General features: G+C 38.3%; 1 protein-coding gene across 4 annotated transcripts; it reads right to left on the minus strand.

Moving 5' to 3' along the window:
• Positions 1-2,633: 2,633 nt before the first annotated feature.
• Positions 2,634-12,838, minus strand: CBX3 (chromobox 3). 4 transcript variants are annotated; one of them, XM_018075279.3, is made up of 6 exons: positions 11,863-12,838; positions 8,548-8,691; positions 7,952-8,094; positions 6,278-6,443; positions 4,834-4,928; positions 2,634-3,301 (listed from the first exon to the last, which is right to left on the minus strand). In XM_018075279.3, the coding sequence occupies exons 1-6, from the start codon at positions 11,884-11,886 to the stop codon at positions 3,175-3,177; spliced, it is 699 nt and encodes a 232-aa protein (XP_017930768.1). In that variant the 5' UTR covers positions 11,887-12,838; the 3' UTR covers positions 2,634-3,174. The 4 variants fall into 4 exon arrangements, with proteins under 4 accessions (XP_017930768.1, XP_017930767.1, XP_008918645.1 ...); XM_018075278.2 differs by lacking the exon at positions 11,863-12,838 and adding an exon at positions 9,942-10,652; XM_008920397.4 differs by lacking the exon at positions 8,548-8,691 and having other exon boundaries at positions 11,863-12,816.
• Positions 12,839-12,908: the final 70 nt, after the last annotated feature.

Below are 12,908 nucleotides of genomic sequence, written 5' to 3' on the forward strand. Positions count from 1 at the left end.
CCTCAATATCCTTCCTGAACTGAGGGGCCCAGAACTGGACACAGCACTTGAGGTGTGGCCTCACCAGCGCTGAGTACAGGGGAAGAATCACTTCCTTGGACCTGCTGGCCACACTGTTCCTGATACAGGCCAGGATACCATTGGCCTTCTTGGCCACCTGGGCACACTGCTGGCTCATGTTCAGCTTCCTGTCAATCCAAACTCCCAGGTCCCTCTCTGTCTGGCTGCTCTCCAGCCACTCTGTGCCCAGCCTGTAGCACTGCTTGGGGTTATTGTGGCCCCTCTCTGTTTGTGAACAGGAAGTCTAGTGGGGCTCGATCCCTGGTAGGCTCATTTACCAGCTGGAGCAGGAAATTATCCTCTATACACTCTAGGAATCTCCTAGACTGCCTCTTCTCTGCTGTGTGGAGTTCCCAGCAGACATCTGGCAGGTTAAAGTCACCCACGAGAACAAGGGCTGGCGATTTTGAGACATCTGTCAGCTGCTTGTAGAATAATTCATCACCCTCATCATCCTGATTGGGTGGTCTGTAACAGACTCCCACCAGGATATCAGCCTTGTTGGCCTTCCCCTGATTCTGATCCACAGGCACTCAACCTTATTGTTACTGACTTCAACTTCTACAGAATCAAGAGACTCTTAACATATAGAGCCACTCCTCCACCTCTCCCACCTCTGCCTGTCCCTTCTGAAGAGCCTGTAGCCACCCATGGTAGCACTCCAGTCATGCGAGTCATCCCACCATATTTCCATGATAGTGACTACATCACAGCTTTCCTGATGCACGATGGCTTCCAGCTCCTCTTATTTGTTACCCATGCTGTGTGCATTGGTGTACATGCACTTCAGCTGGGCTCCTGATTTGGCTCTTAACTTGGGCTGTCCACCCTTGGGCTCCTTTCTGGAGAGCCCAGTTTCAACCTCTTCCCCCTTCAAACCTAGTTTAAAGGTTTGTAGGGAACTTCGGGTGCAAAATTATTGGTTTTGTGTTCTTTTGTTGCTCTGCCAATACACATATATCCTTTAATAAAGGGCTGTTATCTTTTTCCTTCTCCATATTTCCTCAATTGGAGCCTCTTAATTTCAGATTTACAATTGCTTGGAGGGAGGAGCTTGGTCTTCCTCATAACTCATCCTCCTTAGCAAACACTTCAGTCTCATTAAACTCAGACGACAATATAAATTGTTTTTGAAACTACAGTTATAATAATATTTTGTGAAACAGTATCAAAAGAACTTCAAGCACAGGCTGAATTCCTTCATTTACTCCTCAGCACACCATGAGGGTTTCCAGGACCACCCATCTTATTTTAATCTTCTAAAAAAAGATACTTGGGAAACATCAACTGTATCACCTTTGAGAAGGGCCACTAAGTTGGTCACAGGGCTGTAACATCTCTCTTGTGAAGACATTCTGAGAGAGTCAGGGTTCAGCCTGGAGACGAGAAGGCTCCAGCAAGACCTTAGAGCACCTTCCAGGACCTAAACAAGGCCTACAAGAAGTCTGGAGAGACACTTTACAAAGACATATAGTGACAGGAAAAGGGGGAATGGCTTCAAACTGAAAGAGAGTAGGGTAAGATGAGATATTATAGCAAGAAATTCTTTATTGTTAAGGTGATAAGGCACTGGCACAGGTTGCCCAGAGACACTGTGGCTGTTCCATCCCTGGAAGTATTCAAGGAGAGGATGGATGGGGCTTGGAGCAACCTGGTCTAGTGGAAGGTGTCCCTGCACATAGCAGGGGTGTTGGAACTAGATTATCCTTGAGGTCACAAACCATTCTATGATTCTATGACCCTGACAGTGTATTATGGGATTATATTTTTTAGTCAAAACTCTAAATTAAGGATAATTCTGAAACAATCTTGGTCATGGACATATAGAGGCACAGCTCAAGGCAAACTATACCATGGTAGTCAAAACACAAATAAAAGAAGGTGTGTAGATGAGAGCAACTGAAAAGATGAATGGCAACTGGAGAAAGAATGGTAAAAGGCAACTTCCCTCCCCCTGAGTTCCCCACCCTTTACTTCTGCTCTTCTGAAGGCATTCTCCAAGCAGCTGATTATAGGACTAATTTTAAAATCCAAACAGAAACAGAAACTACATCTTTTGTTCCAAGTAACATGACTTAAGTATCTTCATTTAAATATTCCATTTTAAGGGTTGAGCTATGTAAGTATTCTTCAGGTAATGGCCTGAAGAATAATTCCTTCTGAACCAGCACTAGCTACAATATTGCCTCCTATTAAGACCTGAAATTAAAGCAAAGGCTAATGCTGTCAATACACATCAAATATTTCCTAGTATGCCTGCAGGGGTCACTTGGCCTTGGGACCAACTGTCATACCTAACCTGTATGGTTGCTATCCATGACTTACACAGGTCCCAAAGCACATTCATTTCACGTGCCCTTCCTGCCTGAAAAGAACTACATCTCAGGCAGTATTCACAAAATAAAAATATTAATAATCAAAGCCTGGTACTTTTCTGGAATTAGAGAGTGGTATTGGTATAATATTAATAATCAACCTACTCCCCCCAAAACAACCTACAATTAATATATTACAAACTGAGTTTAACATATCAAAAGTTGGGAAATATACTGCTTCAAAAGAGTCACAGCCTATCAGTATAAAGGAAGAATATAAAACTATTTTATTGACCACTGTTCACCAGTATTTACAATAAAGTAAACAATATAAGTAACAATATAATAACAAGTCTGATAACATTCAAATTACTACAAAGTTAGTTTTCACCTAGTCTTCTGAAGACCAAGCGATCCCAAATACTAAAAAGAATGACCCTAGGGGTTTAAAGGGCTAGGTTTGGGTAAAGAAGATACATGCACATCAATAGTACAGAAGACTACAAAACATCTGTGAGTTTGTTTAGACATTCATTATGATCCTGTAATAACTATGGAAGTTCATCCATGTTTTATAAAAGCTTTTACCTAATATGGAGGAAGTAGTAGTATCAAATGCTCTCTTGTGATAAATGAAACAAGTTGCAGAAAGCTTTTATTTACTTGCTGTTGATGCAAAACATACTACTTCAAAAAAATATCAAATTCGAAACTTGTTAGAATGTATGCTTCTCACATTGCTAATAAATCAAACTTTAGGTTTTAATATTCTTATATATAAAAAAAGCAATGCAAACAATTATTGTGCTTCATCTTCTGGGCATGAATGCCAAGTTAGTCGTTCTTCATAAAAAGCGATTACGATCTGAGGACACTCCTTGTTAGCGTCTTTGGCCAGCACCAGATCTGCCTCATCAGAGCCTTTCCTGATGTAGAAGAGAGTGGGATTTAAGAAAAAGCAAAATCATTATTTCGAAATATTTAGCAGCTCTTGATAAGTCCTAAGTTTTAAAAGAATGTCAGCTAGAAATTGGTTTCCAGTATACCTTTCACTACAGCTACCAAGAATTTCCACGCTAATGGTAATGACAAGGTTTCATAGCTCCATCTTCCTTCCCTTCCCGTATTTTTTCTGTTGGAAATGAAAACGCTTTTCAAAGGGTACCAATTATATGGTTACATACTGTAGTATGTAATGAAACAAGTAAAACTTGGTTAATTTTGTCTTTCAAAGACTAATCAAAACTTCAAAGTGAGACTAAAAAATTAATAGCACCAGTCTTAAGAGGTGGTACTTACATCCAAATTATATTTACTGTTTATGCAAGTAACTTCCTGTATTCATATTGCTATTCTTGATGCTGTGTTGGGGTAACAAAACAAACTTTCCAGTCTGACATGCTTCAGATTCCATTTTTAAGTGTATGCTGCCTTTACAAGTCAGCTTTGTGCATACATAGTCATATCTATGCATGTTACCTACGACCAATTATGAAAAACTAATCAACTGCAATGGAACTAAACAAAAAAAAGATTCTTTTTGTCCTCCGAGTCTGATTTTGCCAATTATCACTATAGAAATTCAAACACTCATAATCTTTGTTTTGCAACTCTTCTAAGTTTCACACAAAATTTATAGCAAATTTGGAAAGGCAGAAGGGAGACAATCTCCTAAAGCACTAATCTGCAGCAGTCCAGGCATGTCACATGACAAATCATGTCTCTGGAGACCACTCAGTTTGACTCCATTCAGAAAATCACATCCTTCTCAAAGGCTGTGGAAAGCTATCCTTCTTATCCCATCACTTAAAGAGATCTGACCCCTAGCAAGTGTCAATTCAATGTCTTGATTTCTCAACTGCTAGAAAGTACTAATTTTATCCCATTTGTTCAAGAAATCCTTCTGTCAACACTATGTTACCTATCCTCCCAACAACACAAACTCCCCACGTCACTTTCCCCTCTTACTAGCCCACAATGGCAAGCCTCTCCATATTGTTTATTTTTCATCTCCACCTCTGCTTCCTCCACTACTTGCTTCCAGTTCCAGTTTGCTGCATGCAGAATAGTTGGCACTGTGGTTGGCTATCCAGCAGCTGGCTTCTGCTTATTGAAACATATAAAGCTGTATTCCTGCCTGCCATTTCCTCAGCAAGAGCATTGCCAAGATCCAGTTTTTCCATACAAATGCCAATTTTCCCTTATTTTATGAGAAATTACCTTTCAAATTTCTACTTCGGTAAAACTAAACTAACTGAAATGAAAGATATTTTGGGTTTTGAAGGAAGGGGGATTAAGTACTGAATGAATATAGAAGGCTTGCTTTTCTAAGAATACAAGACTAATTAGGAGACCACCAGCTTCTCTGTCTTACTCCTGCAATGAAGTTGTCTCATGAGCCTAAGTGCAACTGCTGCCCTCTTGTAACATGGATAAGAACTGTGGATGTAAGACTTACCATTTCATGAGGAACATAAGCTCTCCACTGCTATCCGTAGCCCCAATTATCCGCTCAGGAGCAAGACCCCTTGCGAACCCTCTTGGTTTATCAACCTATTGATTAAGTTAGAATACAGTTATCTAGTTTAAGATAAAATTCCATTTTGCTGCTAGATGCATAAATTTTTGTACATACATATATGTATGTGTGTACCAGAACAAAAAAATATAGTCTTAAAAAACCATCAAATCTATAATAATTACATACTATTGTCAGAATAGGACACTGATTTTTTCATGACCAAACTTCAGGCCAAGTCATTTAGGGTCGTAACAATGAAAGAATTTTACATCCATGTTTCCAGCATTTATTTATGAAAACACAATAGATGAAAAAAGTGTTCTAAAATCATCATAGCAGATAAACAAAAAAGCATGGTCAGTAAAAGTAACAAAAGCAGTAAAGCAAAAATGCATGCCTGGAAGTGGGAAAACCACATGCTTTTCAGCAAAATAACAGGTTTAGGTTGGCTTAAACCAACAGCAAAACTCTTGGGGAACACCTCCACTCTTCTTGGCTCACTGAGACCACACTGGTGACAAGAAATATCACAACTATTTCCTGTATTAGCTCCTTTAGAGGTTCGCAATACCCTTTTAGAGACAGTGGCCACTCCTGTACCAGATGAAGCCACACAACTGACTCCATACAGAAAGTAAAATACTCATTGTACTATTCATCAACTATTTCTTCTGATACTTTCCAATCCTTTTGACAGTAACCACATGTCTAAGACTTGTCTTCATACATGAAAATGGTTGCCAATACCAGCAGTTTCAAACTGCTAAACTGAAAGTTTACAGACGAAAATGTAAACTATTGGAACGCCTTACTACATGTGCATTATTTTGTACTTAGCAGCACTAAATGTGTCATGTTGTTCACTCATTTGTATTGCAGAAAAAATCCCCACTTTCAGAAAAGGTAGGTTTTCTGCAGCCACGCTTTCTACTCCCTCTCCACCATCACGTCTGGTCCTGATGTAAGTAACTGACTGGTCTTCACGTTTTGCCATCTTGCGACTCACCTATTCAAAATCATGCTAAATAAGAAAGCCAAACATCTTGGACCTTTTGCTCTAATACAAACTGATCACTTAACACCATTAATTAATAACTCTTAACCAGACTTATTTTCAATTATTCAGTAAGTGTCATAGGACAATGCAAGAACTTTTAATCATCATGTCACTCAATCATCTTTTACTTACCATTTGGACAGTCTCATTAACCACAAAGAATGTATATCCTTTTCAAACCACAGTTCCAGATACTGTGCAATTTTTACACTTTTAAATCAGTGTTCAGTCTCATTCTCAAAGTCACAATAGATTTTTTGGGGGATGGAGAGATAGGGAAGAAATGTAGGGGGAAAAAAGCTTAGCACATGAACATATACTTACAGAATCACGTTTTTTCTTTGATTTACTATCATCAGATTCACTATCTGACAAAGATTTTCTTTTGGCACCGTCTGTTTTTTCTTTACCAGCTTTCTGAGAGTTCAAAAAAGCTTCAATTAGCTCTGGACAATCTAAGTTCTCTTCAGGTTCCCATGTGTTGTCAGCACTGAAACATACACACATTTATGTAAAACTAATCACATGGTTCCTCTTAATTTAAGCAAGTGAATTTTGTCTCATTATATAAGGTAGGTTTCTTAAACTCTAAGGATGTTTATCTAACCCTAAGGATGTTTATTGTGCCATCTTTAGTAGCCTACTTGTACTGCAACTGATGACTGAAAGGAGTATGCTCAGTGTTGAAAAACAATGTTCTTAAAGAAAAGATATGAGTTAATAGAGCTGCTTATTGTGCTATGTTCTCAGTGGGATGATCAGAGTTAAAACAAGCAATTCCCACTCTATGAAAACCTATCTGCCCATTTACACTGACTTGCTTCTGTGGTTCCTTTAAAGACTGTCCATGCAAACAAACCATATGATACAAGCACTAAAGATGCACTCACAGGGAACAAGGTGTACACAACACTTGTTACAAACAGCTTAAATACATATATATATATATATAAGCTTCCAGATACCAGGAACACTCTCTGAAGTCTCTGAGAACAAAGCACAACTACACCTGGAACTATCTTCCTCCTTCCGTTGACTACAGGAGGGAACAAAGGTGGGCAGAGCTCGGCACTGCACGTTTCAGTGAGTGTGCATTTTGTTAACTAAAATTTTAACAAGTTCCTGCAACAACTAAGCACCTCATCAGAAGTACTCACACACACATACTGCCACAATGCTACTGCACAAGCAGAATATCAACTTTTAATAAATTTTTTTCCATTACTGTAACAAGTTCAAATAAGACCCTCAATTACAAAACACGTGTTCGCATTTATATATTAATCACCACACGCATTTCAGGTGCTAGAGAGCACAATGTTGCAATGCAATAACTTTGAGAGGTATGCAACAAAAATTAATCACTGCATATGTAACCACTTATGCTCAAATGTTGGGTGCATCGCCTTTTCTCAGCTCGTAAAGCAAGCTGCCATGAAGTGTCACTGGAAGGAAAGAAGAGGCACAACTGCATTCCTTCTTAAACAATCAATTTATCATGTAAGTCCTGGGCAAGACACTCAAAAAGGCAACCATGCCACAGAATTCCTTAGGCAAATTTGCTAATTTGAGAGCAGTTCAGGAAAATTAATAATAAGCAAACTATCTGCTTCAAATTCATTGCTTCAGAGCTGCCTGCAGTTTAAATCCCTGCATAATTTCTTACTCAGAAGTAACATTCATTCCACTACATATGTAACAACTGTCATTCTAGCTTACCTTGATAGATATTCACAGAACCTATATCAGAGAACAATCACTAAGGACCTGGTTAAAGTCCTCGACTATTTTATGTAGCACAAACACTGAGCTACATTATCTTCTATTTTATTTTCAGACTGGACTGTCCCACCTGAATATGCATTTACGGATCTCCTTCCCTCAAGGTTCTTTAAAGCGGATCCCCATCACCCAATCTCCTCTCTGTACAGTTATCTCAAATAAATGGTTCGTGTTTATCATTCTATCAGGGAAAAAAAAAAAAAGGAAATGCCTTACTCTGTAAATCCTTTCCACTTCAAGAAGTATTCCACCTTTCCATTTTGAACACGTCTGTCCAGGACCTTCTCTACAACAAATTCTTCAGACTCTGCCTCTTCAACTTTTTTACCTTTGCCATTCTGTTTCTTTCCCATTTTGTGCTACAAAAGAAATTCAGAATGGCATTATTAATTCTTTTGCTTTATACGGTTACTTCACTGGCCAAATCCAACTTTGCTCAGTAAACAGCAACGAATCATGTACTTATTAACACTAAAGCCAGAAGCTCAGACTCCTTTTACGTTAGTGCATGTGGTCAGGTAACCTGAGCAAGACATATTAATGTTTTGGGTTTTTTTTTCAGCTGCTTAATGAGATACCCAACACCAGTTTTTAAAAAGATTAAATTTTTTGTCCACATACTCAGTGACTATACTCCCCTTATAAATTTAATTCTCAGTCCTACATGCTCAAAAAAATACGAAGCTTCTAAAATTTAACTCTATGCCTGTGAAAAGGCAGAGGGCAAGGCAGAAATAAAGAAAAGAAATAAGAGAACTGTGAAAATGCATAAAATAGAAAAGAGATGGTACTCAAAAAAAGGTGGTTACTACCTGTTCCAAAAAACCAAGGAGAAACTGATGGCAGCGAAGTTTATAGCGTAGTGCTACAATAAGCAAAATACTCAACAATAACCCGTAACTATTGAACAGGACACATGCTAGGAGCATTCCATTACTGCAGTTTCTTCCACGCACCTATGTAAGTTACAGAGATGTGTCACAAAGGTGCATAAATTTAAGATTGCTATCCTTAAGTACAGCTGTTAACACATTAATGAAATGTTCCTAACTTAAAAAAACGTGTTTCAAGTCTACATTTGATGTTTTGAATAACATTAAGTTCTTAAAATAAATATTACATCCACATCATCCTCAAGGCATTCCCAGTTTAATAAGGCACAATCAAATCGTAGTAGAAGGACACATTTCAGAATTTCCTTGTTTGTAATCTCAAAAAGGTTGGAAGAAGCCTATCATGTTGTGTCACATTTCTGGAGGACTGGTAGACCAAAATCATTCTGCTTGCCATTTTGGACCACACCTTATAAGGAAATGGTTAAAGCGGCAGCCATAAACTTTTAAGCTCTTAAAACATATAGTCATGCAGCACCCTAAATCAAAAGTAGAGAACTAAAGCACTTTCTATACAACAGAAAGCAGACAAGCAAAAACCACAAAGCACCTTTATTTGCTTGATGGCCTGTCTCTATTCCTCTCTATAACTGATGTGGGTTAGTTTGAGAATATTGCAATTTGGGAATTTTCAATTTTTTAGACTTCATAGAATTTTATCTTGATGTGGTGAAAGGTAAAAAAAAAAAATATGTTAGACACAAAAAATTGTCTCATTTTTGTAAACTGAAGATTTGAAGATGATTATCTTGCCAAAGCCCTGTCTTCGTACCCTTTATTTTTCATAATTTATTTTTTTCCCTCCCTCCCTCTCTCTCCGAAATAGCTTTACTCTGGGTTAGCAGCCCATAAATTGAAGGTGCAAACGACAAAGAGGAGAAAAAGTTTCTAGTTTCTTATTGAAACAAGAAGTTTCTGTATAGATTATACCTTGCACGGCAATTGTTTTGATTTGGAAGCATAGAAGAGAGATTATCTAGAACAGAGTATGTATTTCCAATTAGATTTTAACTGCCTGCATATCCCAGGTGTATTTTGACCACAGCATTCATGTCTGAAAAGTGTCAACTTAAGCACACTGGCTTTTTTTTTGCCTCCACAGGAAAAAGAATGCAAGACTGAAATTGAGAGGAAATAAAACATGAAGATGTCCAATGCTTCTATGAAGGCAGCTTCTTTCAAGAAATGGAAATGTGAAAAAGAGAAAGGGGTAGAGATGAGGAAAAGAAACAAACAATAAAAGAAGCAGAGGAAAAAACAACAACACAGTAAAAGACAGACTCACTATACCATAGTAATAACATTATAATTACTGGTGATGAGGCAAGCAGGCTACAAGTGGGGAACATCTCCATCTGTATTCTCCGTTGGACTAAAATTCTTTGATTCAATGGAAGATTGTTTTCTGGTACTCTTTTCGGCTTCACTAATTCTTGTCACTTAAAGATCAATGTTTTGGATTTCTGTATCAAAGCAACAATTTTTTTTTTTACTTTCTAAGACTTAAGTATATTAAGTATCTTCCACAGAAGAAAATTAATGTCATGGGGGTCTGTATTTTTTTCTTGAAGTGCAATAAGAAATAACAAAATCAAGACTATGCTGCTTTTAGTATTAAAGATTTAATTGGGTCTTGTGCATCAGCACTAATCTCCAAAGTCTTGAACTTATTAAAATAATACTTGGTTGCAGAGCCTGCAGAAATACTGAACATGTTAAAAAAGCTGTACATTCTGAGATTATACATGCCCATGCAAATCTCAGCCCACAAGTGAATGTGATATCTGACTGAAGTTAAAGGGTACTAAATGTCCACTAGGCCCCTGAATCTCCCTTCTCTGTGGTTGCATGATATAAGCTGTAACTTAGGCACTTGACACTGAAGGTTTTTCTATGGCTTGTTTCCCTTTCTGCATTCAGAAGTCACATGTGACAGATGCAGAGCTATGGATAACCACTCTTTCTTTTAGGGGCAAAGTTAAAACACTGAAGTGACACTGTGGTGTACGGTTTTAACATACAAGAGGTAAGAAAATCAGAATTACAGCTCTAGGACTACCCTAATACATTTAGGTTTTGCATGCAAATACATAATGAAGCAGAATTAGTTACGGTTCCCATGGGAACCATAACTGATTTTCCTAACCTGTGCAGCAAAATTCTTAACAACATCGAAAGATTAAAAATTCTGCATTCATAGATTTTTTCCTCTCTCTGAGGCACCCTCCCCTCAGGCTGGCTAACTCTTCTCTTCCTCAAGTTAGGGATAAATGGTCAATCAATTACAAACAGAAAGTTCAGACTTTCACCTTGGTGAAATCTTTTAAAACAGCTTGTTATCATACAACATAGAGGAAGCACGCCATTGCACCTCTAAGCCAGGAGTTAATACAAGTTTTTAATATAACTCAAGCTGAGTGAACTAGTAATCATTTCAGTAAATTTAAGAACAGGTCTTTTGAGTTTGTTATAAAGCAGTTGTTCTGCTATCCAAATTTTGAATTGTGCACGTATATTTTTTGCTTACTTCCCCACCTCAAACTCAGATGTATCTCACACTATACTTTTTCACTTCTGTTTTTCACAAAACTATATATCATCATTAGTTGAATGGTAATCAGCAACCAACTGCCCTTAGAAGTCCATATTTTAATGTCAAGCAAAGCTTTACAGGACTTGAGATCCATGAATGCATCATTAAAATGGTCCAGGAAGGGTTGACATCTGATAATCTCTGCTCCTATGAAATTCAAAGAAACTGTTATTTGTTAAAAATCATTTCAAAAGGCATCTTAACTATGCCACATCATTTCTCAATAATATTACTTTTCATCTGTAAAAACTGCCTTTTCTCAGGCAATTAGTTTTCTCTAAATACACTGGGAGAAATTAAATCAGTACATGATTTCAATTTTATTTTTTACATGTATGATGAATTACATGGTGTGCTGAAAGGAAGTTAAAAAAATCCTTAGTATTTTCTACTGTAGGACAGATGAAATAGTACAGAGTCCTTTCACACTTTTTTTCCCAACACGTCTCTTTAGAAATGGCAGATTTATTAAAGCCAATGTCCTTTCTAGTAGCCTTACTTTCTGGATCTGAAATTTTGGTCAGAATAATGCTGGGGAGGGGAGATGTGGATGTATCTTTTAAATGGAGATGCCAAGTTATAGGTTTGAAGAAAAATATGTTGATTAAATCCTTATATACTTTAGGTGTGCATGAACTTACCAATGTAGTTTTATTGGAGGCCATTTTTATTGCAGACTTGCAGAGCTTTTACTAGAAAAATGCATGACAATTAAAAGGAAGTTTGCATAACTCAAAGAAAGGCATCCCAAGACAAACATGGTCCTTGTTCCAACCCCCATGTATTCACTGCATATAACATTTCTTATACGGATTAAATCCAGAACAAAAAGTAGGTTATTACTTTGTCTGGCATAACGCAGTAACGCACCATTACACTAGCCAGGATAAATCATACTGACAAGGTGGTAGATAGGGTTAAAAAAGGTTTTTCCCAAGGCCTTCAAAGGCTTAGAGATGTTTCTAGGGATAAGGGGGAGGACCATCAGGGATGCTTATTTCCTTAAACCCAACAGAACAGGATTTCAGATTCTAGCAGTTGGAGATATACCTCAGGTATATTAACTGCGAATCTGGTGGGGAACAGCTACATATCTGTGGTGTAATGAATCACCCACTACTCTTACATGGCAGCAAATGCTTATAAACAGCAAATATTTATCTTAATGCAACTATAACGTTGCCTTCTAATTCTCACGTTTGCAAGAGTTAAGGTCCTAGAGCAATATTAACTCAGCTAAACCATACATACTACATAATTAACCTACGCAAATGATGTTGAACGCAATTCATTCCCTTTTCCATGTCATTTCTCATACCGACCAGATCCTTAGGCATGTATTGTCCCCACCCCACTGCGAGCTATAGAACTGTTAGAATTCCCCATTTGCCTGGGCAAGACAAAAGAGAAAAGTCCTTCAAGGCCAGAATACCTCCCGGACTCAGTAATCCCGCCCAATCCTCCCCTTGACAGGGGAGGTGGATTTTGGCAGCCACATAGGCGGAGGGGTAGGCGAGGTGGGAGAAGGGCAGGGGGCAGGGCCCCAGCGCGAAGACTCTTGCCTTGTGTCCCCCTCTTGAAAGGCAGAAGAAAGGGGGAAACCCCCCCAACAAAACCAGTAACAAATCCTCCGTCAGAAAACAGGCAGCCCTGCGGAGGCCTGCTGGGGGCGGCTGCGCCTCGGGCC

The sequence above is a fragment of the Manacus vitellinus genome, unplaced genomic scaffold (genome assembly GCF_001715985.3).
Source record: "Manacus vitellinus isolate BGI_N305 unplaced genomic scaffold, ASM171598v3 scaffold_3_pilon, whole genome shotgun sequence".
In the NCBI taxonomy this organism is placed as follows: domain Eukaryota; kingdom Metazoa; phylum Chordata; class Aves; order Passeriformes; family Pipridae; genus Manacus; species Manacus vitellinus.